This window comes from Suncus etruscus, chromosome 3, assembly GCF_024139225.1.
Source record: "Suncus etruscus isolate mSunEtr1 chromosome 3, mSunEtr1.pri.cur, whole genome shotgun sequence".
Lineage (NCBI taxonomy): Eukaryota > Metazoa > Chordata > Mammalia > Eulipotyphla > Soricidae > Suncus > Suncus etruscus.
Genome location: NC_064850.1, coordinates 37,375,664 through 37,402,429, shown reverse-complemented (window position 1 = coordinate 37,402,429; position 26,766 = coordinate 37,375,664). Strand labels below are relative to the sequence as shown.

At 39.8% G+C, this 26,766-nt stretch overlaps 1 protein-coding gene across 1 annotated transcript in view; it reads right to left on the bottom strand.

Moving 5' to 3' along the window:
- UNC79 (unc-79 homolog, NALCN channel complex subunit) overlaps positions 1–26,766 on the bottom strand; it is a 307,457-nt gene that overhangs the window by 108,487 nt on the left and 172,204 nt on the right. Inside the window, exons 24-32 of the mRNA XM_049769769.1 lie at positions 22,748–22,929; positions 20,570–20,771; positions 19,729–19,908; positions 18,057–18,122; positions 8,208–8,494; positions 6,538–6,720; positions 5,753–5,915; positions 1,953–2,102; positions 122–1,333 (exon numbers count right to left, since the gene is read on the bottom strand). Coding sequence (XP_049625726.1) covers positions 122–1,333; positions 1,953–2,102; positions 5,753–5,915; positions 6,538–6,720; positions 8,208–8,494; positions 18,057–18,122; positions 19,729–19,908; positions 20,570–20,771; positions 22,748–22,929 — 2,625 coding nt within the window. The remainder of the gene's footprint in view (positions 1–121; positions 1,334–1,952; positions 2,103–5,752; positions 5,916–6,537; positions 6,721–8,207; positions 8,495–18,056; positions 18,123–19,728; positions 19,909–20,569; positions 20,772–22,747; positions 22,930–26,766) is intronic.

Genomic DNA, 26,766 nt, shown 5'->3' with positions numbered 1-26,766 from the left:
AATGTCACTCCCTGACATTATAAGATTGAGACTTTGATGCTGCAAAGGGTGGACAGTCCCTAGCAAGAAAGATGCATGGACCCGAAAGTAAGGCTGGGAGAATGAAGAGAGATGAGCTTACCTGGATCTTTCTGCTCTCCCAATTTGTCTAGAATGTTGAAGGAAATGTCGAGGTACTCCCTCTGGATTGCACTGACAGCAATTTTTCTCTGTTTCCGCTGCCGGGGCACAATCTGAATCTTAAACTCCGACTCCTCCGTTCCCTCTTCTGGTACTTTGCTTTCAGGATTCTGCTCAGTGTCTGACTCTGTGCTGGGCTCAGGCTTCTCACTGGCCAGAGGATTCTCAGCATCTTCAGGGACTTGCAAGAGGACAGTTTTGGCTCCGGCACTTGGTGCCAACCCAGCCAGCTTCTCTTCCTCCGACTGTGGCTCGAGGATCTCATCCACAGACATCTCTGGGAGCGCAGAGCATTTCTGCAGCAGGTCCCTTTTCTGCTTCAGCGTGAGGGGGCTACCCCCGGATACTCCTACCAGCTCCTCCGGCCTTGCTAATTCTTCAGAGTCGGTGGGATCTTCCAGAGGCAGGAGTGTGGAATCCGTGTCACCGGCAGACAGCGTGTTTCCTGAGTCCTTGGAAGAGAAGTCTTTGGAGCAGTCTTCCACACTCACCTGCACCAGGGGAGTGGTGCTGAGGCTCAGAACCGAGGGGTTGCTGGGGAGGGAGGGAGAGGATGCTGGGTGTCTGGAGGTGCCCTCGTTCTTGTGGTCCATGGTCTCTTCCTCATCACTCTCCACTATTCGGAGAGGTGGGAGCGGTTCAAACACCAGAGAGTCACTGTCGGACGTGGACTGCACGGAGCGTTTTTCAGGCCCCGAGTTGGATTCCGAGGATAAATCAATCAGATCTAAATCCTCTTTAGGAGCAGCTTTCACGGGTGAGCTCGACTTGGTCTCCAAAGCTTCCATGCAGTTGAGCCTGACTTCGGGGATGACCGGTCTGCGAGGTTCCTGAAAGCCTTCCAAAGAGGGGTTCTCGGGGATCTCTGCATTGTCGGGCCGGGTGGCAGAATTCTGTCTGGGCCGCACATGGTCGTGCTGTCTGGGTAGGACATAAGCACCCGGGACAGTCTTATCTAGGTCACAGCGATCTATGCAGGACTTTCTACGATGCTCGTCTAGCGTAAACAAGAGCGAGTCTGCGTTCCCTATATCAAGAGATTTTTGTTTTAAAGAGCGCAGCTTTTTTTTCTGAATGCTTTCTTCTCTCACACAGTGTAGAAGGCTGTCTTGTAACGCACCCGTTTCTCTATAGTCAGCCAGTTCTATTTCACCTGATTAAAACAGAAAAAGCTAGTACTATTTTACTTGGAGATGTCACCATATTTTTTGTTTGTATTTTTTGTTTTGTTTTGTTTTTTCTTCCCCCTCAACTTGGGTCAAACACTGGGCCTACCATCATCATGGCAATCCCAGTTCCAACAGAAAGCAAGGGAAAATAGACTTTCTGGCCCAGTGTTGTCAGGTTCATGCGGATTTCAAAAAGTGAACACTTTGGCATGGAAGATAACCAAGGATGGGCGTTTCAGAGCTTATTTCCCAAATTGGGGGGATTCCTCAGCTCTCTATTTATTGGTGCCCAGGAGAAGGGGATCACTTTTGGCTGAACCCAATCTAGGAATCTAGATTCAAATTGTGTGAAAGAGAAGCAAACATTTGGCAACAAATCAAATAAGCAATGGCCCTCTACGACGGTCATGACATTAATGATGTATCTGTCCATCCACGTATATATATATAAATGGGTCTATATATATACTGTTGGTGCATACATAGATATCAAATCAACGGTCTTAAAATGTGTAGTAACGCAATCAAATTAAGATTTCACCCCAAACAAACAGTAGAGTACAACATTTCTGCATAAAATTACTAAGAGGAAAAAATTCATACTTCTCTGAACATTCATCTCAACCGGCTGATATTTCACCATTTTGCTGCCGCCTATCCTTTTCAATCTTGCAAAAAAAGTTTGAGACTCTTTATTGCAGGGTCCAGTAGGTGTATCATGAATATCAGATTCATCAAAAACACTATCTTCTTCTAATTGGGGGAGAGAAAGTTAAAATTACACTTAAGAGGTTATTCTCTCTTAGGCTGTGTCTATACAAGTATTTCAATGAAAGCATTCTGAATCAATGTTGGGGGTGATTTGTGGAGACCAGCCCAAGTCTGGCCATGGCTGGGTATTTTATCCAGGCTTCCAGTGACCCATCTGTTGAATAGATCAACCTGGTACCAGGTGGTCATAGCTTTTCATGGGACAGTTGGCAGCATTTTTCAAGCAAGTGTTCCAATAGAGTCTTCCTGAGGTAATGTTCTCAAAGCTTTTAAAAAAAAAACATGGGTATTACCCAAGTCAGGAACTTCTAATACTGCTTAAATGTACCTGCTTTGAGGTGAACTTTCAGACTAATTTGGCAAAAGGAAATGAAATAAGATTAGTGGACCACAGTCTTTGCAAAAATATGCCTTGCTGGGATTTGAGAACTGGCATAGACACAGCCTAACAGTACATGCACCTTATACTTTGTGAATGCAAAATACTGTACTCTACATTTGGTAATGAGACACACAACACACAGAAAAAAGCTTAGGAAAGGCACCGGTTGTCTCAAAAGCTCCACAAATGATTATGGACTGAAAGAGTAAATCAAGGAGAAAAAAAAAACAGAAAACATTTTCTTCTATTAAATATAAACTTCTCTGAGGAGTTTGCTTTATGGAACTGTTCTGAATCTCAGAAAGAATCTTTGGCTGATAGTTCCCCGACTCCATAAACAAATTGGTCAGATAAAGGATCTATTGAGCTTACCATTCGGCCACTTTTAAATCACAGATAAATCCCAAAACACAACATTGAGGAAGAAATTATTCCTGAAACCCACAGGAGGTTGCCTGACAAATGTTCTTTAACAGGGGTCTTCAAACTACGGCCCGTGGGCCACATATTGTATTTATTCCCATTTTGTTTCTTCGCTTCTAAATAAGATATATGCAGTGTGCATAGAAATTTGTTCATAATTTTTGTTTTTACAATAATCTGGCCCTCCAACAGTCTGAAGGACAGTGAACTGGCCCCCTGTTTAAAAAGTTTGAGGACCCCTGCAAGTTTAGAAAGATTAAAGAAGCAAGATAAAAGGTGACTAAAGCATATTTATCATTATCATAAAAGCAAGTGACCTGCTATATGAGTTGAACATCACTGAATTTATGTATTTGGTCCATAATTCTAACCATCAAGGTGACACAACAAGGTTCAGGTGTGATTAAGATCACTTTAAATTTTTTTACTGTTAAAATATAGCATGGAGTTATTTTTAAAGAACAAGAGCCAATCCTACAACACACAGTTCTTCTCGTAAATGAAAAGTAAACAGTAGATTTTAGATAAAGAATCATACTTATCTTTTTAACTCAGTAAAAAAAAAATCATAAAAAAGTAGCAAATGATGGGGCCAGGGTGGAGGCACAGGTGGTAGGGCATTTGCCTTGCACACGCTAAGCTAGGACAGACCTCGGTTCGAGCCCCGACATCCCATCTGGTTCCCTAAGCCAGGGGTGATTTCTGAGCACATAGCCAGGAGTAACCCCTGAGAGTCACTGGGTGTGGCCCAAAAACAAACAAAAAGATAGCAAATGAAATGGGTACAAAGCTCACCAAGAATTTTGGCAAAGGTGATGAGACCTTTCAAATTTCTGTACCTGAAGAGAGGCAACACAGTATCTGGGTGTTTGGGTGTTGATCGGTTTTTTCTTTTGAAAATACTTTCTTTTAAAAAAAATAGTTTTTTTTAATAAAGGAAGCAGTTGGGGCTGGAACGGTGGTGCAAGAGGTAAGGCTTGCTAGTGCTAGCCTAGGACAACCACCATTCGATCCTGGCGTCCCATATGGTCCCCCACGGCAGGAGTGATTTCTGAGCTTATAGCCAGGATTAACCCCTGAGTGTCACCAGTTGTGGCCCCAACACCAAAAAAAGGGGGGGAAGCAGTTATGCAACTTCTATTACATAAGTTTGAAATTGTTCTCAAAATGGTAGAGACAGAGAAACTTGAAAATATGGCACCACCCATCTAAAAAGGTTGATTCATCTTTATTGATCCAAACAGTGAAGTCATAGTTGAGGACATTCACAGGTTAGATCTACCAAATTTTCCATAAATTAGGACCTAAGCTGTTAAAGACATTCTTCTGGAAGGAGCTAACAAAACTAGAACTTAAAGACCTGAATTCTTAGCATTTTGTCTGTGGGTGGCCAATATCTCCTAGAAAACATTTCAGCAATGAAAAAGCATGTGAGCACTGGTTTAAGTGAATTTTTCTGAAGGATATCTAGAGTGGTCTGACCAAGTCAAGCACTGGGGGAAAAAATCACAAAGGGCTTCAGAGCTCTGGGATTTCTCCTAAGACTGGACTCGATGCTGTCACCTTTCACAAGTGAGGCTGTAACTTGAAATAAAGTTATAAACTGGTCCTTCAGCTGTCAACTATAAACATCCAGGCAGGAATTTACTGTAGCAAAAGTCTGCTTGTATAGCTGTCTCTGAGGAAAAGTTATCAATTGAAAAAATGATATTGTGGGCCCGGAGAGATAGCACAGCGGCGTTTGCTTTGCAAGCAGCCAATCCAGGACCAAAGGTGGTTGGTTCAAATCCCAGTGTCCCATATGGTCCCCCGTGCCTGCCAGGAGCTATTTCTAAGCAGACAGCTAGGAGTAATCCCTGAGCACCTCCGGGTGTGGCCCAAAAACCAAAAATAAAAAAAAAAAAGATATTGCTCTTAGAAATTATTTAAAGGGGCCGGAGAGATAGCATGAGGTAAGGCATTTGCCTTGCATGCAGAAGGATGGTGGTTCGAATCCCGGCATCCCATATGGTCCTCCGGGGCCTGCCAGGAGCGATTTCTGAGCGTAGAGCCAGGAGTAACCCCTGAGCGCTGCCGGGTGTGACCCAAAAACAAAACAAAACAAAACAAAAAAAAAAGAAATTATTAAACCTATTCAGAACAAAAAGGCTCCATTTTAGTTACATGTATTAATTTTTATTGGATAAAGAGTTCAGGGCCAGAGAGGTAGCACAGCGGGTAGGGCTTTCCCTTGCACACATCTAACCTAGGTTTGATCCTCGGCATCCCATATCGTCCCCTGTGCCTTCCAGGAGTAATTTCTGAGCACAGAGCCAGGAATAACCCCTCAGAATTGTCTGTATGCCCCCCCTAAAAAAGAGGCTGAGAAAAAGTACTTTAGCAAATTTAGACTTTAGTCAAACCTGAGAGCACAGGCCCCTACCTGGAAGGTTCTGTTGATATATACAAGACTCTGGTTCCACTGGGGCCAGCCAGGCCCAGACAGAGCTAGTTGCTTCTTCCACACAGGAAAAGGTTTACAAAGACGAACCAAAAAGCAGACAATTTATTGATTTATTTTAAAACATAATTATTTCTTTAAACCGGACTTTAGGAGCACTTCAATGATTTTTCTCTTGACTGTTGATGTTAATAAGAATACAAACCACGACATTCAGTTGGCCAAAAAAAAAAAAAAAAAAAAAACCCTGACAAAACAGGAAAGTGCTTTTTGATTCCAGAACCCTCCTAGAAGCACTTCTCTGTCTCCTATGAAAAACACTGCAGAAACGGACTGTGAACTCAAGCTACACCTCAGCTAGCATAGAGCTAGATCAAGGTCAAGTACCTTTTTCTTTCTCGCTGTATCTGCTGATATTGCTGTTGTCGCTGTACAAGGGGCCTGCCGTGGCGTGGGGCTTGCAGCTGTGGTATTGCGCATTGAGTGTATTGACTGTTATGTGAATCAGATGCAGCAGGGCCTTGCTGATCTCACAGTCTCGGTAGGGATACTGCTCCAGAAAGGCGAAGGAGAACAAAAGAAATGGTTATCCTCAAGGCCAACACTGGGAAAAGAAGCAAAGCTTCTTTTATTTATTTTTTGTATTCCCCTTTAGTTTCTTTGGGAGTTGCAAAAAAATAGAAAAATCAAAACTCGCATTCTTATCAAAGCCTTATTTTCCAACAGGCTTCATTTCCCTACTCTGGAACCAGCAATGCATGCCTGTTCTTCATTAGACTTACAATTCCTTCCCCTCCCTCCCCCAAAATGATTTGGCACAGATAGCCGGCATCTGAATGCAATTTAAATTGTTTGTTTTCTTTGCTGGCACCATAAGTCAATCAATATCTAGATCTAAAACGTGAGATACTGAGCACAAAGAGATGTTGATGGTCAAGGTCATCCAATTCATCGCTTTTTGTTTTAAATATTTTTCAGAGTATACATTAGCCTGGCCTCCTTTTCTGCTTTCATTCCAATAGCTCGTTGCCTTTCAACACTAATTGTACGTCCTGATTCTTCTTCTGAAGGTCAAGTTATTATGCTATGAAACCCTCCACTTATTTCTTTTAAGCAATCTTCTCTCTAGACAGATTATCACGCCCAAATCAGGGGTGAGTGCAGCAACTCACCTTGTAAAGAATGACGAGCAAAGCCTTCAACCACATCTGCCGGATGTGTGGCTTTAGGGACCAGAGGGAGCAACGAGGTGGCTGTTGAAAATAATGCCGTAGCTGAGGACAAGAGCAGTATTTGAGCACCTGGACCACCAAGGGGAGAAGGTGTTTTCCCAAATTAATGTTATAGTCCATAACCTGAAAGAGGAAAAAGTTAATAACTAACGGAAATGTCTCAAGAACAAATAAGCCAAGAGGGAAAGTTGGAACCATTGAAACATGCCACGTTTCACAGGCCTCTCATAAAATATTAATGATCATCACAGCTAAAAGGGAAAAGTTTAACTGCAAAATAAATTTTGGGGTTTGTTTTGTTTTGAAATACAGCAGTGCTCAGGGCTTTCTCCTGGGTCTGTGCTTGGGATAACTTCAGGGGACAAAGGGGAAAAAGGGGGCACCTATGTATTGCTGGAGATCAACCCAGTTTGACTGCCAACAAAGCAAGTACCTTATCTACTATCCTATTTCTCTGGTCCCCGAAAAGATTTTTTTTAATTTGGGGGCCACACCTATTGTTAGGGCTCAGCCTTGGCTCTGCATTTAGGAATTACTCCTGGTGGTGTTCAGAGGACCACATAGGATTCTGGGGATCAAACCTGGGTCAGTCACATGCAAGGTGAACATCATCCCTGTTGTTCTATTTCTCTAGACCCCAAAAAGAATTTTTATATCTATTTATTAACAAAATTTTCAGTTACTTTTAACTGATTAGCTATTTGTCTATCATTGAAAAATGATGTCCTAGTTAGTCTTTTAAATAGTATGTTTTCCTCAAAAATCCCTCCCTAAAAGAATCCTGACTTCCTTTTAGGACACTGTTCTTACTCAACTTTACCCTCCATGTTCCACTACTTAATAAAATAATTTGGAAAGAGAGAAGACAAATGTCTGCCCCAGAGGTAGGCAGTGAGGAGGGCAAGAGGGAAACTGGGGACATTGGTGGTGGGAAATATGCACTGGTGAAGGATGTTGAACATTGTATGGCTGAAAGTCAATCAAGAACAACTTTGAGGGGGGAAAAGCAACTACATCATGAACAACCTTGTAACCATGGTGTTTAAATAAAATAATTAATTAAAAAATAACTTGCTCAAACCTTAGCACTAAAGCAATGTTCTTTATGTGGAACTTAATGACTTGTTCTACTTCTGAGAGGAACAAAGGGGGGATAATTTCTATGGTGAGATTAGGGATATGGCCCTCAAGAAAGGGAACCATTAGTATAGAATTCACAAGGAAGGCTGGGGTGGTACCTGATAACCTGGTTAACCCAGACTCTGCCAGAGACTGAAAGATGATCATCTCAGCATTCTCTCCCCTGTTTACTGACCCACCTTCTTATCACATACTCAAGAAATGCTTGCCGCCACCCCTTTTGTTAAAAAGGTCTAAAAGGGGACATTTTTCTCCATTTCTCTGGGATCCTTCCTTTAGGAGAGTCTTCCCAAAACCTGGAACTTCCCTGCATTTTTCCCTTCCTTTAAATAAAGACTTCTGAATTTCATTCAATTCTGGCCCCTTGCCTTTTCCATCTAACTACCTGACCATAAGAAGCTGCACTCTTATACTGAATACAACACTAAAAGCCAGGGAATGTGACTTCTGACAGCTGTTCTTACATGTACCTGGGCAATTCCTGCGATAAATGCATTAAAGCAAGTAGACAGGCGCATTTTTTGAGGTGCAATCATGAAGCAGCCTTCCTGCTGATCATAGCCGAGTAAGACGTACAGGTGCCGCTTGACCGTATTAAAGGCCTTTGCGCTGCTGATGTCCGACTCAGCGCTGCTCTCATCCTTGGCCATGAACTTCATGAGCACAGTGATGAGCTGGTGAACAGTCTGATGGTCAATCCCCGCATCTTCTGGTAGCAGGTCCTTAATGATGTTGTCATTTTCAGGGGACTGTTGTCCTGTGAGTACAAGAAAGGCCCTTTATTGGGGTTGCTCCCCATGAGTAAGTTCGCATTAAAACCTAACTTAGTTGTAGTTAAAGCACCATTCTTTCTGCTTCTATTAAATAGTTCAATTGTTTTTATTGAAGACAAACTTAAGGACGCAAGAAATCAATAATTCAGGTGTGGAAGTGACTGTGTAACTTCACCAACACCTAATTTCTTCAAGTAATTTTAAAGAACTAAGGAAATGGACAGCAAAAAGTGTAATTTCTCCAAAGCAGAGATCTCTTTCAACAATAGGAAATGATACCTAAAGAAACTTTGTATTTAAAAAAAAATTGTATTTCAAAAAATAAACATTTTTTTTTTTTGGTTTTTGGGCCACACCCAGCACTCAGGGGCATTCCAAGCTCTGCACTCAAAAATCACTTCTGACAGGCTCAGGGGACCATATGGGATGGAGGGACTGAACCTGGATCAGCTGCATGCAAAGCAAACGCCCTTCCTGCTATGCTGTCTCTCCGGCCCCGCAAAATAATATTTCTTAGCAAAGTTTTAACCCAGAAATAAGAAAGTTTCCTTTCCAACATTATCAAATAAGTACTTACGAATAATCACAAAGATAGTATTATCTAAAATCTACTGGGCACGAAACATTCATGGGGTTATTTTGTTAAAAAATAGTTTATCTGTTCATTTATATGCATAAATCAGTGCCAAAAACAAGTTCTCTTTTCCAAATCCTGAAATCTTAGCAGTGTATTGAAATGGTATAATCAAAATGAGAAAGTGCAAACTATAAGCCCTGCTATATGTAATGAGAAAAATACATGAGTGGGCACAGACAGAAAAAAAGAAGCATGAATTCTTAAAAACTGAAAAATACCACATGAAGACGAGTTGAAAGTTCACATAGAAAGAAAGAAAAAAAACTCAGTTCTTGGCTTACCTTAACTCTTAACCCACCAAATGACTTTACCTCAGCAGCTTCCTAACACTGAGTTTCTCTTCTTTTTCCAGTTAGACATTATGAGACATTAGACCTTCTACCCCCTCCTTTTTTTTTTTTTTTTTTTTTTTTTTGGTTTTTGGAGAGTTTGTTTTTTGCTCTCGTTTTGGACTTTTTAGGAAAGAAGAATTAGATTTTCTCTGTCTAGATTGGTAATGGGGGTCTTTTTTCAAAAATCTCTTTGCCTTCTTCTCTTTCTTTTGACAAGCAACATGAAAATTTCTAAACTAAAAACCAAGTTTTGGTCTAATAGGTTAAATTAACACATGCAAATTTTTATTCTGAGGGAAAAACTGTTTCACTAAATGATCATAAACTTTGCTTATTGACCATCCTACATCAAACCCCAGTCATATCCATTATAATGATGGTATCAAGGACACAATGCAGAATCAGGTTGTTATTTATATCTGTGAACTGACTCTATCACTAATCTGGTAAAATCTCAGTGATTCAGGATGTGACTGGGAGAAATAAAATAGAGAAATGTTTCTTTTTTTTTTTGGTTTTGGTTTTTGGGCCACACCCATTTGACGCTCAGGGGTTACTCCTGGCTATGCGCTCAGAAATCGCCCCTGGCTTGGGGGACCATATGGGACACCTGGGGATTGAACTGTGGTCTGTCCTACGCTAGCGCTTGCAAGGCAGACACCTTACCTCTAGCGCCACCTTCCTAGCCCCAGAGAAATGTTTCTTAAGACTAAAGAAATGAGCTGCCTCTAACCCGTACACTTTCCTCTGGGGTAGTGGCTGAATAAATATAATATGAATTCAGAATTTACTAATTTAGAACAATACAGAAGCCAACAATACTTGATTGTCTTGCTTTCCTAGATAATCAAGAGAATATTGGTCTGCTCAAAAGTGATATATTGAGAAGGAGGAGTTAAAAATTAATGAAGACGCAACAAAACCAACCATACCTAAAAATCTCCTTTTTAACTTAGACAAACACATCTACCAACTTTCAGTATGACTCTAGGACACTAATAACATTTTCTGTCTCATACAGTATGTTCCTGAATAAATAAATATGGATAATGTACTTTGTTTTTTTATTTTATCAAAGATAATTCAAATAAAATGCAAGAATAAATCTTGTTTATGATAGTACTTCAAGTGCAGAAAGTGATCAATAAATTATTATTTATTAGGAAAACATCAACCACTGGGGGAAAAGAAATCAATTTAGGTAGAACATCCTAGTTCACTAAGAGACCAGGAATATGAACTATTTCTATATCTTCATATTAAACTAAATATTTAAAAACCATATCTATGAAAATCCCCATGAAACAAGATTTTAAAAATTAGACATCTTTCAGAATTGACTGTATTTAATCTTGGCTTTTTCCCTCCAGAGTATTAATTTATATCTAGAAGAAAGTTATTGCTTTGGGCAAGCTTGGGCCAAGAACATGAAAATTTGGGAACCTAGGATCCCTGCAGGGTTTAATATTATTGTAGCTGTAAGTGATGGCTCTTACAATAGAAGTTCATACTCAATTTATCTTAGCTCTGGGGAGCAAGGTTTAAGAGCACCTGGATCACTCATTCTGGCCTGACCTCCTCCACTTCCAGGCTAGCTTGGCTCCTAAATTGCAGAGTTGAAAATGGAATTAGGGAGCATTTGAAAAGAAGCTATACCTTTGTTGTATAGTTTTGAGATCTAGGAACCTCTGTACAGAAGTCATACAAGGCAAGGACACCTCATCCATTTCATTCCATTCCAGTTCAAGTCTATAACATTAACCTCAAATTTTATATTTAATAATTTCATAACTTCTTTGCCTTGCAAGAAAACCTGTGTTTTGACTTTTCTCATCAAACTGTTTTTCTAGTGATGGTCCTTTCAATCACAAATAACTATTCACAGACAACAAGCCCTGGCATTGTTCATCGTGTGTGTGTGTGTGTGTGTGTGTGTGTGTGTGTGTGTGTGTGTGTGTGTGTTTCCTCCCAATGTTTTAATTGTAAATTTGCCTTTCTGATTTTGCTTTTTCCTAATCATCATGACTGAATGGTATTTAACAAAACATTAAATGTTCCAGAAATAATAATAAGACCTTTTCCATACATAGAACAAAAATAGTTCAATAACCTCCTTCTAGATATAAATTAATACTCTGGGGGAAAATAAGTCAAGATTAAATACAGTTAATTGTGAAATATGTCTAATTTTTAAAAATCTTGTTTCATGGGGATTTTCATAGATGTTTTAAGCATTTAGTTTCAATATAAAGATATCTAAATAGTCTATATTCTTGGTGTCAGTGAACTAGGATATTCTACCTAATTTGAGAAAATGCCCCTCAACCTGTGGACTTCGCATCCCTGTCACTCTCTAACAGAATGTAAACTGGTAACTGGTACATTCCTCATAAAGAAAAGTTGCCATAACTCATTCCCCATGAGAACTGAGCTTAGAACTAAGAGCTTAAATATTCTTGACAATAAATAATACTGGAATCTATAGGAGTATATAATTTTCCATTCCTAAACTAAATGCTTAGAAAAATTTCTATAGGTTGTGACCATTCAAACACTTGCTTTTAGAATTCTAATCTATGAAAGTTATCCCTAGGTGATTTAAGTACAGAGATCTGCCATAATAACTAAAGATATGTGATCTTATCCCTTCTGTAAAGAGATGTATATCTTTAGGGACCAGAGAGATAGCATGAAGGTAGGGCATTTGCCTGGCATGCAGAAGGATGGTGGTTCGAATCCTGGCATCCCATGTAATCCTCCAAGCCTACCAGGAGTGATTTCTGAGTGTAGAGCCAGGAGTAACCCCTGAACACTGCCAGGTGTGACAAAAAAAAATGTATGTTTTTATTACCAAAGAGGTAGTGCTGGTTCACCACTGCAAGATATCTTCGCTGTTATCTTGGCTGGGTATTTGTGAATCCAAGAACAGTCCCCAGAATGAGAAATTACTTCCCATCCCCTTGTCCCCTTTCGGGGGAAGACCTTGGAAATATTTATCCGCAGCAAATAATAATCCACACAGACCAGAACGATAGGGTTTAAAAGATCGGGCAAGGAGAGCCAAAGAATCCTCCTGCAGCCAGCAGCTTTTCACAGAAGGACCCTTAACTCCTATCCCTTCAGCTATTTATTCCCAACTCCACAGCGCCCCACCTGGAAGGGTTAGGTGGGGCAAAAGTCACAGAACAATCCTAAGGAAACACTTTTATATACAATTCCAAGAATCATCTTATGGAAACTTTTTCATATGCTACACACCACAACTATCTATGGACCAATTCATCATAGTCTATTCACAGTGATGTCCAAAAAATATACTTTAATTTTATTTATTCAGGTGGTCCAAAATCTGGGAGGGTCAGGATCTGCATTATCAGACTTATTATCTATGATTCCATCTAAAATACTACACATTCTTTTTTTTTTTACTAAACATTCTTATAAACTGGGTTACTTGCAGATCTCAAAACCAATCCAACATTTTCACACTATTGTGTCTGCTCGTGGTACTCTATTCATCTTATCAGGTGGTCATCCATTGATGATACCCCCAATTTTTCTGAAGGATCTGCACCCCAGAAGGGATTATATATGACTTATGCCTACCTCTTCTGCTCAAAATTGGTTATGTTCCTAAAGTCTATAAATCTTCAAAGACAAGAAACAAGAGACACACAGGGGTTCTTTTAGACTCCTTGGAGTCAAGATTTATGCTTTATCCATTTTCATAGATTTAAAAATGCCTTATCTCTTTTTTGTTTATTTTGGATCCACAACCAGCTGTTCTCAGAGGTTACTTTGGTCTATGTGCTCAAAAGTTACTCCCTGCAGGTTTGGGGGACCATATGGGATGCTAGGGATTAAACCTGGGTCTGCCACATGCAAGGCAAATGCCCTATCCACTGTACTATCATTCTGGCACCATACTTATCCATTTTTAAATACCTAACAGAAATTGAGACAGAAATTGAGAAATTGAGAAATTGACAAATAATATTCACAAATGTCTAAGCATGTGAACCTTCAAATAGATATTTAAGATCCTGTCTTCTATATATTAAAAAAACTAATAGAAACCCCCAAGTAGTAAGGAAATAGAAAACATTTCTCTGTCATAAGTTGACTCACATGTCCTTTTGTCAAATAAGTTAAAAGTACAGTCAACAGAAGAAAACTACAAACTTTCTGAGCATTTGGCCCAGAGAAATCAATGGTCAAAGCACAGCAGTTGTGCTTTGTTGGTGATTCTGATTACATCACCTCACAATCTACACAGCTCCAGCTCATTAACTCCAACTGAGAGTAGCATTCACAGCAGTCCCACTGGGACATAGCCCGGCCTGACTCATTCCAAATCCTCCGAGGCTTCTCATCTCTGTCTTTTCCTCCTCTAACACCACATCTCAAAACCATTCACTTATATCTCATTAACTGAATGGCCACCTAACCACAGACTTTCCCCACTGCCTACAATTCTTCTGATGCATGTAACACAATCATTCAATAGTACAATATCTTTCACTCTAGCTGAAAGCTTGCTGTGTTCATATTCCATGTCTCTGACTTGACTAGAAAGAAGTTGAAACCATCCAGTTTCTGATGTACCTTTTTATTTTTCTTATTTCATAATAAATGAGATAGAAACTGTCATTTCCTTATGGTGCTTAAATAAAGGTTTTATAAAAAAAAAAGTGTCATTTCCCCATACTATCATTTCAAAACAAAACAAAAGCATTTCTATAAACACAGCTATACTCTGATTTATTGACTTTTCATGATCATAAGCATTTTTGAAAGTGAGTGAATAAGTAAATTGTAACTCATCTCTAAAATAAATGGGCCCAAAGAGAAACAATTTTGATACGGGACACACACACACACATACACACACACACACACACACAAAATAACACACAAAATACAAGAGAGTACAACACAAGGGGTTTACATGTTCCTGAGCACTGACACCTTATCTCAGTGACTACAATTCAAACTAAAGAAGCTCAAGATTTCTCTGCAAGCTGGAGGATAATCGATTGTATCCGAGTCCCTTGAGAGGTTGGGATAACTAACTGGGACGGTCTTTTGTACATACACTCACACTATGGTAGGCCTGAATGTTCGAGTCAATTTCCATAACCCAATTGGGATCCTCATGACCCATGGGGTTATCAGAAAAGTACCCTCACATCAAAGAAGTATTACAACCCAAAGAGAATTCTAGTGAAAAGAAAGCAAATCAAGCCTTCTGGCCTCAGGTTATGCCTAATTGGTTATGTGCAGTCTGGAACAAATCTTTGAACAGATTACTTAAAGTCCCCAGGCCTTCAGTTTTCTTGTCTAAATATAAAGTGGAAAAAATAAATTGACATATATTCAGAATTACAAAATCAAAATTAGATGATGTGCATAAGAGCACTATAGTTAACCAAGTATTATGGATATATGAAATGTTGGTGGTATGTATATTATTATATACACCTATTATTATTTACCTATTCATTCCAGGGAATGAAAATCAAAATAGAATGAGGCTTCCTGCATACACCCTGGGTCACTACCATTGGTTCACTTCTATGCTGTTATAATGGAGTGTCACTGTTCCATTATATTTAATTCATATTCAACAAACATCAGAACCATTAAAAACAAAGCATTCCTTCTGCCTAAAGCCTCAGAGAATAAGGCACTTTACACTTAATTATACAGTGAAGGCACACCTTAGACCTTTTTCAGATTAGCAGTAGAAGAGATAGCTTTCATCAACTAGGATTAAAAGAAGGTGTTGAAGTATGAGTGGTATTCACCTTACCTTGCAAAAAAAAAAATCAAAGAAACTGGGTTGAAGACTCAGCCCTGTTACAAAAAAAATAGGGAAAGCATTCCTTTTGGGGAACTTCAGTTTCCTCTGCTATAAAAGAATGTCAACAACTCTAATGGTCTTGCTATGACAGTCTATGAACTTTATATACACAAAGTCCTTTGATTTGAACCATAAAGTTCACTGAGGAATGTAGACCTTCACCAGCTTTGCAGAATAAACTATCTTTGCAAGTGTATTTCTGTGGCACTTTGCCGCGGGTACTATAAAGCTAAGATCAGAGAAGCATAAATTGCAAATCCAGTGCCAAAAAGTTCAACCTCAGCAGCAATTAAAATGAAGCCTTGCTGTATAATTAAAAGGCATCTGCCTTCTCTCAGGCAGTAAGAGGTCTTGTATAAAAGATCTCATTACTTGCACCAGACAAAAGTATGTTGTTAAATAGAAAAGTTCCTTGTGTCCCATTTAATTACTATCTTAAGCCCTCCCCTACTCTATACAATCTTATTATTATCTTTGGCATGTCTTTTCTTTCAAACTTAAACATGTGGTATTCAGTAAGTAATAATAAAAAAAATGAAACACTGGTTTGAAACTGCCTTGCATAAAGAGAAAACTGTTTCAAAACCCAGTAAGGCCAGCTTTGTTTATTGTGGTTATCTTGGAAATTACTTTTCCAGAAACTTTAGCTCTGTATTTCATGTCATCAATGATGTCATCTGCCCCTTTTTCCATCTGATCCTTCTGATTGGCACAAGGACATGCTGTGAGGCACTTCTTATCTTTAAAAACATATGTGCATGTTTTCCCAAAAACAAATGAGAGAGTGCTTATGGTTGGATTGTTCAAATGGGTAATCATCATAACAATGAAAGACTAGCTTTTCAATTTAATCTTTAGACAAAATTGAAAGCCGGTAAGATAAGGATCATTTGTGAAATTGCCTAAGACCAATCTCAGGAAGACTTAAAAGGAAAGAAAACTCAATGGAATTCTCATCTGTGATGGATTCAGGATTAGAAGTTCTTCCTTTTTTTTGAAAACGTCAACACAACATGAGACCATACTCAAAGCTCTGGAGCATATGCCTAGCACATGGAGGATCCAGATTCAGTTCCTGGCAAGACATATCCCCTGTGTACCACCAGGTGTGACCTAGAGGCTTCTCAATATGTCTGGGCCAGAACATGCTGCATCCTTGAGTTGTCACATTGAACTATCCTGCCTATGAAGCTAGGCCAGGCAAGTGTTGTTGAGAGTGGCCCATCAGCATTCTTTGGAAGCCTCACCTCCCTGAAAACAGCACCCATGAGAAAGGAGAGGAGAGATGCACAAAACAAAAGCACTCTGCGAGATATTTCTATTTTCTCATCCATTTTTATTTGCATTTTTTTTTTTTGCTTTTGGCTTTAATTTATATGCTATGGGCTTACTCTTGGCTCTGTGCTCAGGGGTCATTCCTAGCAGTGCTCAAGGGAGAATCATACGTAGTGCTGGAAAATCAAATCAGATCTGCCACATGCAAGGCAAGTGACTAACCTCTGTACTATCTCTCTGGCCCCTTTCCTCATCAGGTTTAAAAGAGTTGTCATCTGTATTCATCATCTCTGAAAGAATCTTCTCTTCTGCTGCCATTGACCTGTCATTGACCCTCTTGCAAATATTATTCCCTCATCATTTCCCTGACTGTCATTGACCCCTGTGCATTCATTATCTGATACTCTTCTCCTTTCTCACCATCACTGGCCCTCAGGATCAAACACGCTTTTTTTTTTGTCTTGGGCTAAACCCATAAGTGCTCAGGAGTTACTCCTGGTTCTGCACTCAGAAATTACTCCTGGTATGCTCAGGGGATCATAAGGGATGTCGGAATTGAACCCAGGTGGGCTGTGTGCAAGCTAAACGCTCTACCCTCTGTGCTATAACTCTGGTCCCCTTGATCCCAAGTGATACAAAAAGTTGCCTTGACATTTTTCTATAAAGAACACTGCTACCATTCTGAAAATTCTCCCTTAAAAGTATTTTTAGGTGAAAAATCATTTACTCTATAACATGCCACATAGATGTAGTCTCCAAGCTTGTTGTTGACAAGTAAAATGATATTATGAATCACCAATGTCTAATCAATAAATATGTGTAGGAAACATCCCATCTGTAGTGGCTTGGCCAACATCTCTTCAATGCCCATATTCTTGCTGAGGGACTATAACCTAACACAAAGTACCCATCACTACCATCTTTACCAAGCTGAACAAGATCCTTTGGTCTAACAAAGGATGGAAATCCTCATTTCTCTGAAAGACAGAAATGTATGTAGAATTGCAAAGAATCAAAAATGACTAAGGGGGATGAGTGAATGATGGTGGCTCAGATGTATCACTTTTGAAGAATGTCAATGAAATGTATGTTTGTCCTAGAGCAGAGTCAATGAACATAATAATATTTATATGTAGAAGACCACATACAAATATAAATATCATGTAGAGTGCTTTGTCATAATGGGTCTCTAGGTGAAGGTGCAGACATGGGTAACATGTTTCTCACTGGACCAGAAGTTAGTGGGATCAGATGGCACCTGCCATTCTGAAGATGAAAAGAATAACTGTGTCAAGGCTCAAAAGCTTCAGCTTCTGGTGAACAAAAGACCTTAAGCCAGCAAATCCTAAGTAGATCTCTCTGGTCCAGTCAGAGACACTTTACCTTGTCCACCTGTGATAGACACTTGCACATAGCCCTTCAATGTCAGAAGTACCCACCTGGTGTCTGTTCGGGTGTCCCTCCGAGAGCGGGAGCAGACTGCTCATGCCTGGTCAACCTCATAGCTTAAAAATCAACAACAACTCTATTGAAATAAGCATTAACAAGAACCCAACCCTAGAAAATTCCACCTGGTGCTAAATGCATTGGCAAGGAGGGCGACTTTCTTTTTCCTAGGTGTGCTAAACATCAAATCAATGATGTTTATGTCACCACAAGTTCTGTGATTTTTATTTGAATCTCAAGAACATCCTTCAATGTCATGTCATTGTGTAATCTTCAAAACTGACATCCAAATCCATTAATGAGAAATAACAATGAGTAAACCTTATATCCTAAATTCATGTTACACTGCAAACTCTCATATGGAAATGGTATTTTATCTCACGTATCTAGATTCTGTTTTCCAGGACCTAATTCAGTGTCACTGGGAATTCAGTTTCACTAGAGGTTATTTTTGTATAGAGTCAGTGGTTGGACCACCAGGCACTGTGCAGGAGCTACTCCTGGTTCTATGCCCAGAAGTGACCCAGGAGTAAGTGTCCAGGAATAAGATTCTTAAGTTGACCCCTAATGGTAGGTAGGGGACCTAAGGTGGTGCTAGGAATTCAAACCTGGGTTGCAAGACGTGCTCCCTTCCTCCTCAACTATCTCTCCAGTTCTACAAGTTATTCATAAATGGTCAAATATAATTATCATTGCCTCCTAGGAAACTAGGTTACTGATCGCTTTAAGGGACTCTCCTTTATTCTTCCCAAGTTCAAACCCACATATCCACTGCTTGTCATAAAATAGAGAAAAATGTAAGAAATGAAATCAAATCATGCTTATGATTTAAAATGGTCATGTTACATAAGGCTGTCTGCTAAGAAATGAAAATGCAAACTTTCCAGGTTCTGATAGGATAATAATATTTTAAGGGCAATTATTTTAAAACTAAGCCATTTACTGAATTTTTCCCAGTTAAAATATTTAAATATCTTCATCCTCTGATATACTGTTTTAGTTCTGAATGTCACTTATGAGCCACTGGGTTCCTCTAGTCCTTTAATAATTTAAGAAAGATTGTTTTTCTCTTGGAAAGTGCAATACAAAAATAAAAGACCTTTAGAAAACAAGTATATATGGTCTTTTTTAAAGTTGGCAATGAAATTTCCTTTTTTTTTTCCTAGATTATGGTGCATTGGTGGGCAGAAATGTAACCTCTCCTTGGCCTCTGTCTTCTTTTCTCAAAAGCAACCATTACTAGTGCATTGTTTGGGAGCTTGCTGGCTGTTATCATCTTCACAAAAAGAAAATGCCTCAGATTTCCATACAACCTCCCTTAACTGCCACAGAAGTTCTTAGTTTGTTCCAAGATTGGTAGTCTAAGCTGTGTTACCCTTAGGAGCAAATGCCTTCTCTGCATGTCATGCCAAGCACGGACACGACGATAGCTACCAACATTCCCAAACTGTTGTATCTGGGCTTCCCTTTATACAAACCCTCAAATTTGAAAAAGACCACCCAGAGCACCCAGCTGTCCATCCCGAAACCCCTCCAGAGACTCTAAAGGCCATATCAGACCAAGCCCAGTTTGCTAACTGTCTTCTCCTCTGTGAACATTCAACAAGACAAGTCAACTTCAGAGGCAACAGCAAACAGACAAAAAGAGGAAAGAAGATACTCAACGGATTTTGGAAGTGAGGGTCTCAGGCAGAGAGAGGGCCCGCTTAGACTCAGCTGGCCCCTTCACGCTGTCTCTCAGGGAACGCACACTCTTCTGGCGGTTCCTGGCAAACCGGGCCCGCTTGATTTTCCACAAGGCCGCGTCGCTGAGATTAGCGACATTGGTCCTGACAGCAGTGATAGCTGTGAGAAGGAAGGAAAGAGAATGATTTTTCCTTGAATATGTCTAAAATCATCCATCTGTGTGGAATTTAAATATTAAATGGATCCAGGCAGAAGGCAGAGCCACTACAGGTGAGAATTAATCTCAATACCTACAAAGCAAGTTTTCTTTTTTGAGTGCCTAAAATTTCTCTAAGAAAACCCTAGCTGTATTCACACAACATGATCTTGAAGGCCCTCTTTTCAATTCCAGGACTCACAGTTCCCTCTGCATGTCTCCTGGTAAAAAAAGGTAGTGTGATGGGCAGCATAGTGACCAGAGTTCATTAACTCTGGATGGCATATTTGAAAGGTACCAGAAAAGCAGCTCTGAGAAGTTCTCACCATAAGAAAAACAAAAAGCTTGTGACAAAAAATGGGGGAATCAGGGCAGAGAAGGGACCGCTGGGACAATGAATAGTTGGAAATAATCACTCTGGACAAGAACTTGATACTGAAAGGAGGGAAAGTGATAGGCATAATACCCCTTTAATAATACTGCAAAGCACAGTGTCTAAAAGGAAAAAAGGAGGGAGAGGGAGAGAGGGAGAGAGAGTAACTAGCTGCAAAGTCTCCACTGCTTAACTAGCAAGCAAGGAATAGCACAGTTATCTATTGAAAGTCAAGTTCAAGCTTTACTTACTGGTGGGAAAGGGAAATTCTTTATTACAATCCAAATGTAGCTGCGCTTCCAAAGACAGTGTCTCAAATCTATTGACAAAGAACTCCCAGCTTAGTGCAGGAATGTCTTGCTTAAGAAAATGCAAGAGTAAAAGCTTGCTTAATATCGTAGGGCGGTCTTTCACCACAGTATCAAACTGGAAGTCAAGACAAAGACACAGACCCTGGAAAAGGTAAGTGAAGAAGAGACAGTCAGAATCATATAAGTATCTCCACACGACCTTAAAGCAATCACACTAAGCCACGCCAGTGAAAGTAGGGAATCTTCTTGGCCTAAAGTAATAGGAGATTACAACTGAAATATTCATTTTATTTCAGTTTTTGATAGGCTAGATATGAAGGAGATGAGCTTCTCCCAAGTGTAAAATTCCTTGACTATCAATTTAGGAGTTGGCTCAACATATGTTAGAAATTTCCCTGATGTGCTCACTCATCACAGGTCAGAATGAATCCAAATATCCACAAGGAATTTATTTTTGGGGGGAAGGATGTACCAACTATTTCTCTAGAAGAAGCTATTTACAAAGCTTTATTGAATTTATATTCAGTTTTCAATCTTTAAATTCCCTTCCAATTTCAAAATCTGTGACTCTATGAGAAAGTAAAATCCTCTTATTTTCTTGTTTGTGGGTGAGGGGAAAAAATCAAAGCTGGAGCCAGAAAAACAGTACAGGAATGAAGGCTGATTCCTTGTATGAGCTTGATCCCAGTTCAATCCTCAGAACCACCAGTTGGTCCCCTGTGCATCAGTGGATCACACTTGCCAGGGTGGCACTGCTGTACCTCAGGCCTTCTCATTGAAGCACCAGTCTAGTTGGCTGACAACTGTCAGTGCGGCTCACTGGCCTCCAACTAGAATCAAAAGTAGAATAGAATGAGGCTCTAGAACTTATGTCTACCATTCCCTCTCTTTCTTTGAATGACATCTGAAGGCTGTAACTCATCTAGCCATCCTATTCCTTTTCACTCATAAGTAAGTCCACCTATGTTTCAGGACAAGAACTGGAGTGAGACATGATACTGCCTGCTTTTATTCAGTGCAACAGAAACCAGCTAGTCAGAAGACAACTGAGAATTATCACAAGGGTTGGTGGGGATCTAAGGCAGCATAATCCTATGCTATTTAAGATCCTGTACAACTTGCATTTCTTCTTAGTATTTTTGTTTTCTCAGTCTTTTTTCACAAGAATTCTTACATGGATTGGGAGGCAATGTATAACACAATTACGTACACACACACACACACACACACACACACACACACACACACACACGTGCAGGCAGACACACATGCAAGGACAGGAACATTATTATAAGACAGACCCAAGTGTGCAGTCACTGATTCATTGTCTTTCTCTGACAAAGTTGACCTTTGTAACCCTCATCTTCTCTATCTCAAAAATGGCAAAACACAAAAGGCTATTGTGAGCTTAAGTGACATAATATAATGCATGATGGATTACTTTTAATACATTGCCCTGGAAACAGAATACTATGTCACAAAAGTTTGCTCCGGTCATTATTAATGGCTTTAATCTGATAATAGCAATTAGATACTAATATGAGAAAACAGTAAGTCAGAATTGGGGGGAAGGTTTACATTTGGTTTCTCTAATTCTGTGTCCTTTGTTAACTCTCATTCTCTGAAACTTGGTTTCTTCAACTCTAAAATTTATAAGATAAATATACAACTCTCTAGGTCTTATACTTTATTGTTTCTTTGGTTCAAATAGTTGATGTTTCATATTTATCCCCTCCCTCCTGGTTTGCTTCTTTTTGCATTATCATTCATGGCATTTCCCTTAGCACCTAGAGGCTGTCATGGCTTCCAGCCCAGGCACCAGCTAAATGGCATACAATAAGCTAGTCTAGTTTAAAAACCAGATACCCCCGCAAACAGAAAAGATATACTATAATCATATCTCTCAACTGACAAAGACTGCAAGTGAATGTATTGACCCACAGAAACCAAATGTCTGTGAATAGCCATGTGGTTCTTGAACATTATTTTTTTTTTCAATTTAGAGATGTCCACATTTCAGAGCAGCCCAGGCATCCTGTGTGTTCATGTGACAAAGATTTAGTGGTGGGAGCAGCCATCCAACTGCTGAGCAGAAAACAAACATGCCAGGGCTGTCACCTGCAATGCTGGCCTCTTGATGGTGTCCAGCAGGAGGCCAGCCCTAGTGGCCACTGCTGGGTTGACATCCTCCACCGCCGTCAGGAAGCAGCAGAAGGCATGGGCCAGCGAGTACTTCAGCAAGTGGTTTTTGGTCACTGAGTGAATGTCCAGAAACCGGCAAATGACAGCCACCTTTTCCACTGCAATGCAAGAGGCAGAGGGGAAAAAAGTCATTTATTTAGAGAATCTGAGACCTGAACCAAGAGAGAAAGAGTTTGGCCTGGACCCCCCACATCCTCAATCTCAGTTCCCAGTGGAATGTGAATGCTACCTTTGCCTTCAGCATCCAGTATTGCTGAGCTTTTTTCTACTGAGCACAGCACTTTCTAGCAAGCAGCAGCCTTAATTTAACTCTGGCTGTCTTTTCATTATTTTTTAATGGCCTTTGCCTTTATTTAACTTCCAGCTACATTTTTACATTACACTGTGCATGGAATGCCTCTGTGCTCATTCCATTATTGAGAAGAGAGGCTGCAGACGAGAGGGAGGTAGTATATAGCCACCAGGCATGGCTCTCTCTGGGTTCTGGGCACACTTAGTCTACAGCAAGATATTCAGTGACAGCCAGTTGTCCTGGGGCTATCAAGGCTATGGGTTTCTTTGAAACAGATCTACCCATACTGAATTGAATTCTGGTAATTCTGCAAATCTGTCTTACAAGATTCCAGTCATTCTCAAAATAAATCAAGCATATACTAACAGGGAAGCAATAGGATCACTGTAAATCCAGTTCAATAGTTGGCTTATATTGCCTGGCAAGAATTGAAATCGTCTTTTTTTGTTCTTTTTGCCTATTGACATTCAACTTGCCTTACACAATATGTTCCGAAATCCACCTTGAGCTGTAAAGTCCACTATAGCCTTCTCCAGCCCATAAAACTTCTGCAAAACCACAAGATAAATATTCCCATGTTTTATATCACAGATCTTTCATGGTCTGGAATTATATTTATTCTTGAAGCATATTTTGTCTTCAGTTATATCTAGTTATTATAGTTCTTTATTGCCTCTCCTTGGACTTTTCTTAAGCTCTTAAATATTTTGATATGGTCTCATCATTTCAATTAGGACCTTATTTCAGGTATTAGGGAGAAGTTTAAGTCATACGAGGCATTGCTCGAGGGCTACTTGGATTTGTGCTTGGTGATTACTCTCAGTGGTATTTGGAGGAACTAAATGTGTTGATGGGGATCAAACCAGGGTTGTCACATACAAGTCAAAGACTCTAGCCCCTGAACTATATCTCCAGACCAGTTAGGAAATTCTCATAAGCTTTAATGCTTCTATGTTTTTATGCTTCTAATAGCTCCCATATTAGTAGTACTTATAGTGTTTATTCAATAAACTAAATTATCTTTAATACATAAAATGCAAAGATATAGATCTGTAATTTAGAATATAGCTAGATAACTGTCCTGAGTACTTGAAAGGGGTAGAAGTTAATAAAGAAACTGTTGAGGAAGTAAAATCTGTATCATCTCCCACACTCCTGCCATACACACACACACTATAATTCACTTGATAAAACCCTAACTTCAGTGTTCTGGATTTTGAAGAAAGGTCCCATAGGAAAGAAAAGTTGACTTAGATGATGAGGCCACAATAATAGGATTAGTGTCCAGAGAAGAGGAAGAGGAATTTAGATTATTTTCTTCTCCTCCTCCTTTTCCTTTGCCTCCTTCTCCTATTCCTCTTTCTCTAATTCTTTCTTCTCCTTTTTCTTTCTCCCTTCTCTTCTCTCTCTTCTCCCCCATCTCCCCAAAAGAAGAGAGCCATCTACAAACCAGAAAAATCCTCTTGATCTTTTTTGTTGTTCGTGTTGTTGTTTGAATCCATAGTATTGTTATGGCAGCCCAAGCATTTAGAAGTTTTTATTTCAAAGTCAACTGAACTGAAGAGATAGTAAAGGGGCTGAGATGCCTCCCTTGTGCCCCAGTAACCCCAATTTAACTCCCTGGGATCACATTTGGCTTCCTGAGCACTGCCAAGAATGACTCCTGAGCACAGATCCAAAAATAACCCATAATGCTGTGAAAATTTGGTCCTAAAAATAAAAATGTAAAAAAAAAATCAGGGGCTGGAGAGAGAGCATGGAGGTAAGGTGTTTGCCTTGCATGCAGTAGGTCAGTGGTTCAAATACTGACATTCCATATGGTCCCCCGAGCCTGCCAGGAGCAATTTCTGGACATAGAGCTAGGAGTAACCCCTGAGCGCTGCAGGGTGTGACCCAAAAACCAAAAATAAAAAATAAACTAAAATATAAAAACCAACAAAAAAGTAAAGTCATTGGAAAAATAGAAGACTAAAATATAATATTAATAGTTGTCAATGCCAATTAATGAGGTATAAGTAAAATACCATGGCATAACAAGGCATACAGAAATGACTTTTTACTACCAGATAGTATCAAGGTAAGAACTTGATCCTAGTTTGATACCTACATATGATATCCTGAGCATGACCAGGAATAAGCCAGAAGTAAATACTGCATACTGCTGGGTGTATCCCTAAGTCCCACCGCACAACAACAACAACAACAACAACAACAACAACAAAGAACTTTCCTTCAAGGAAATAGAGAAAGTAAAATTTAGTGGTGGTGTTTAAAGAAGGGGTAAACAGCAGTGACATAAGGAAACTTCGAGAGCACAGAATGGCCAAAACCTGTTGCTCCTCCAAGCAACAAGAGGACCACAGTAAAAAAGTAGACCCAAAGAGGTAAGCATCAAAATTAGATCCTAAACGGCTCTGAAAATTAGCAGGATTCTCAGCATCATCCTCAAGCACTGCAAGCCCATCCACATTTCTTAGTAGCAGAGCAATATCACCAGAGCTGTGATTCAGAAGATTAATCTGCTAACAACCTAATACTTAAATTGGAATGGGAGAGCAGAGTTAAATATCTGTCTGCTTCATTTGTATTTGAATGCCTATAAAATGCTGCCAATCCTATTCAGCTTTGTTAGAGTTACCTAATTCCCTACATTACCATATACTATTATATAAATAAGCCTGGAGACTCACATGGCATTAAAAACAAAAATATGGGGAGCTGGAGAGATAGCACTGGGGTTAAGGCACTTGCCTTGCATGTGGTAGCCAAGTTTGATCCTTAGTACCACCTAATTGCCTAAACATCACTGAGTGCAGCTCTGGAAGCCCACAAGCACTACATGTGGATATGTTTCTAGAGCCTCCAAGCATTTCTAGGATGTTCCAGGTAATGCCCATCATTGCAGAGCTCGATGAAGGGATGTCTGAGCATCATTTGGGAGAACCCTTCACTCAACCCCCCAAAAAAAGCAAGAACTCCTTGAAGTAGTCCAATGCTCAAGAAGAAAATATTTACTGAATATTATCATTAACTCACCTAATCAGATTCCTGCTCCTTTACAAAACTTTTGGGACACTAAAATATGCAGAATCATTCTAAGAAAGCATGTGATGGTATTTGGAGTTGTTTCCCCCACCAATAATGGGTATTAGCAGCCTAGAGCAACAGTGAAGAAGGCAGACAGAAGGCTGAGCAAAATCGCCCTTCTTCAGACTCAGTCCCTAATGTTTCCTTAATCAAGACAGAGGCTCCTGTGCTCACTCTGGAAGATTCTGAGGAGTATATCAAGGGTAAGGGCCCAACTTCTGTGTTCTTTGGCAGATATTCCCAGTTATACTGATATCAGAAGCCTCTAGATTTACCAAGTAACTGACCACTCAAGTCAGATCTATTCTAGAAAAAATAAGGTGCAAATATACTCAGTCAACTGAGCAGTAGTAGACAGAAGTCAGGACTCTCTGAGGCAAATCCAGTAAGGCCAACCTGCCTGAAGAGCATGGAGAAGTATCAGAGTGGTGACTATGCTCAATAGAAACATGAGAACACTGGCAAACAGAGGAGGAATCCAGAGAAACAGCACAGGGGTAGTTCAATCTCTAGTATCACTTAGTGCTCCAAGCATTCTGGGTTGCTCCGAAGAACC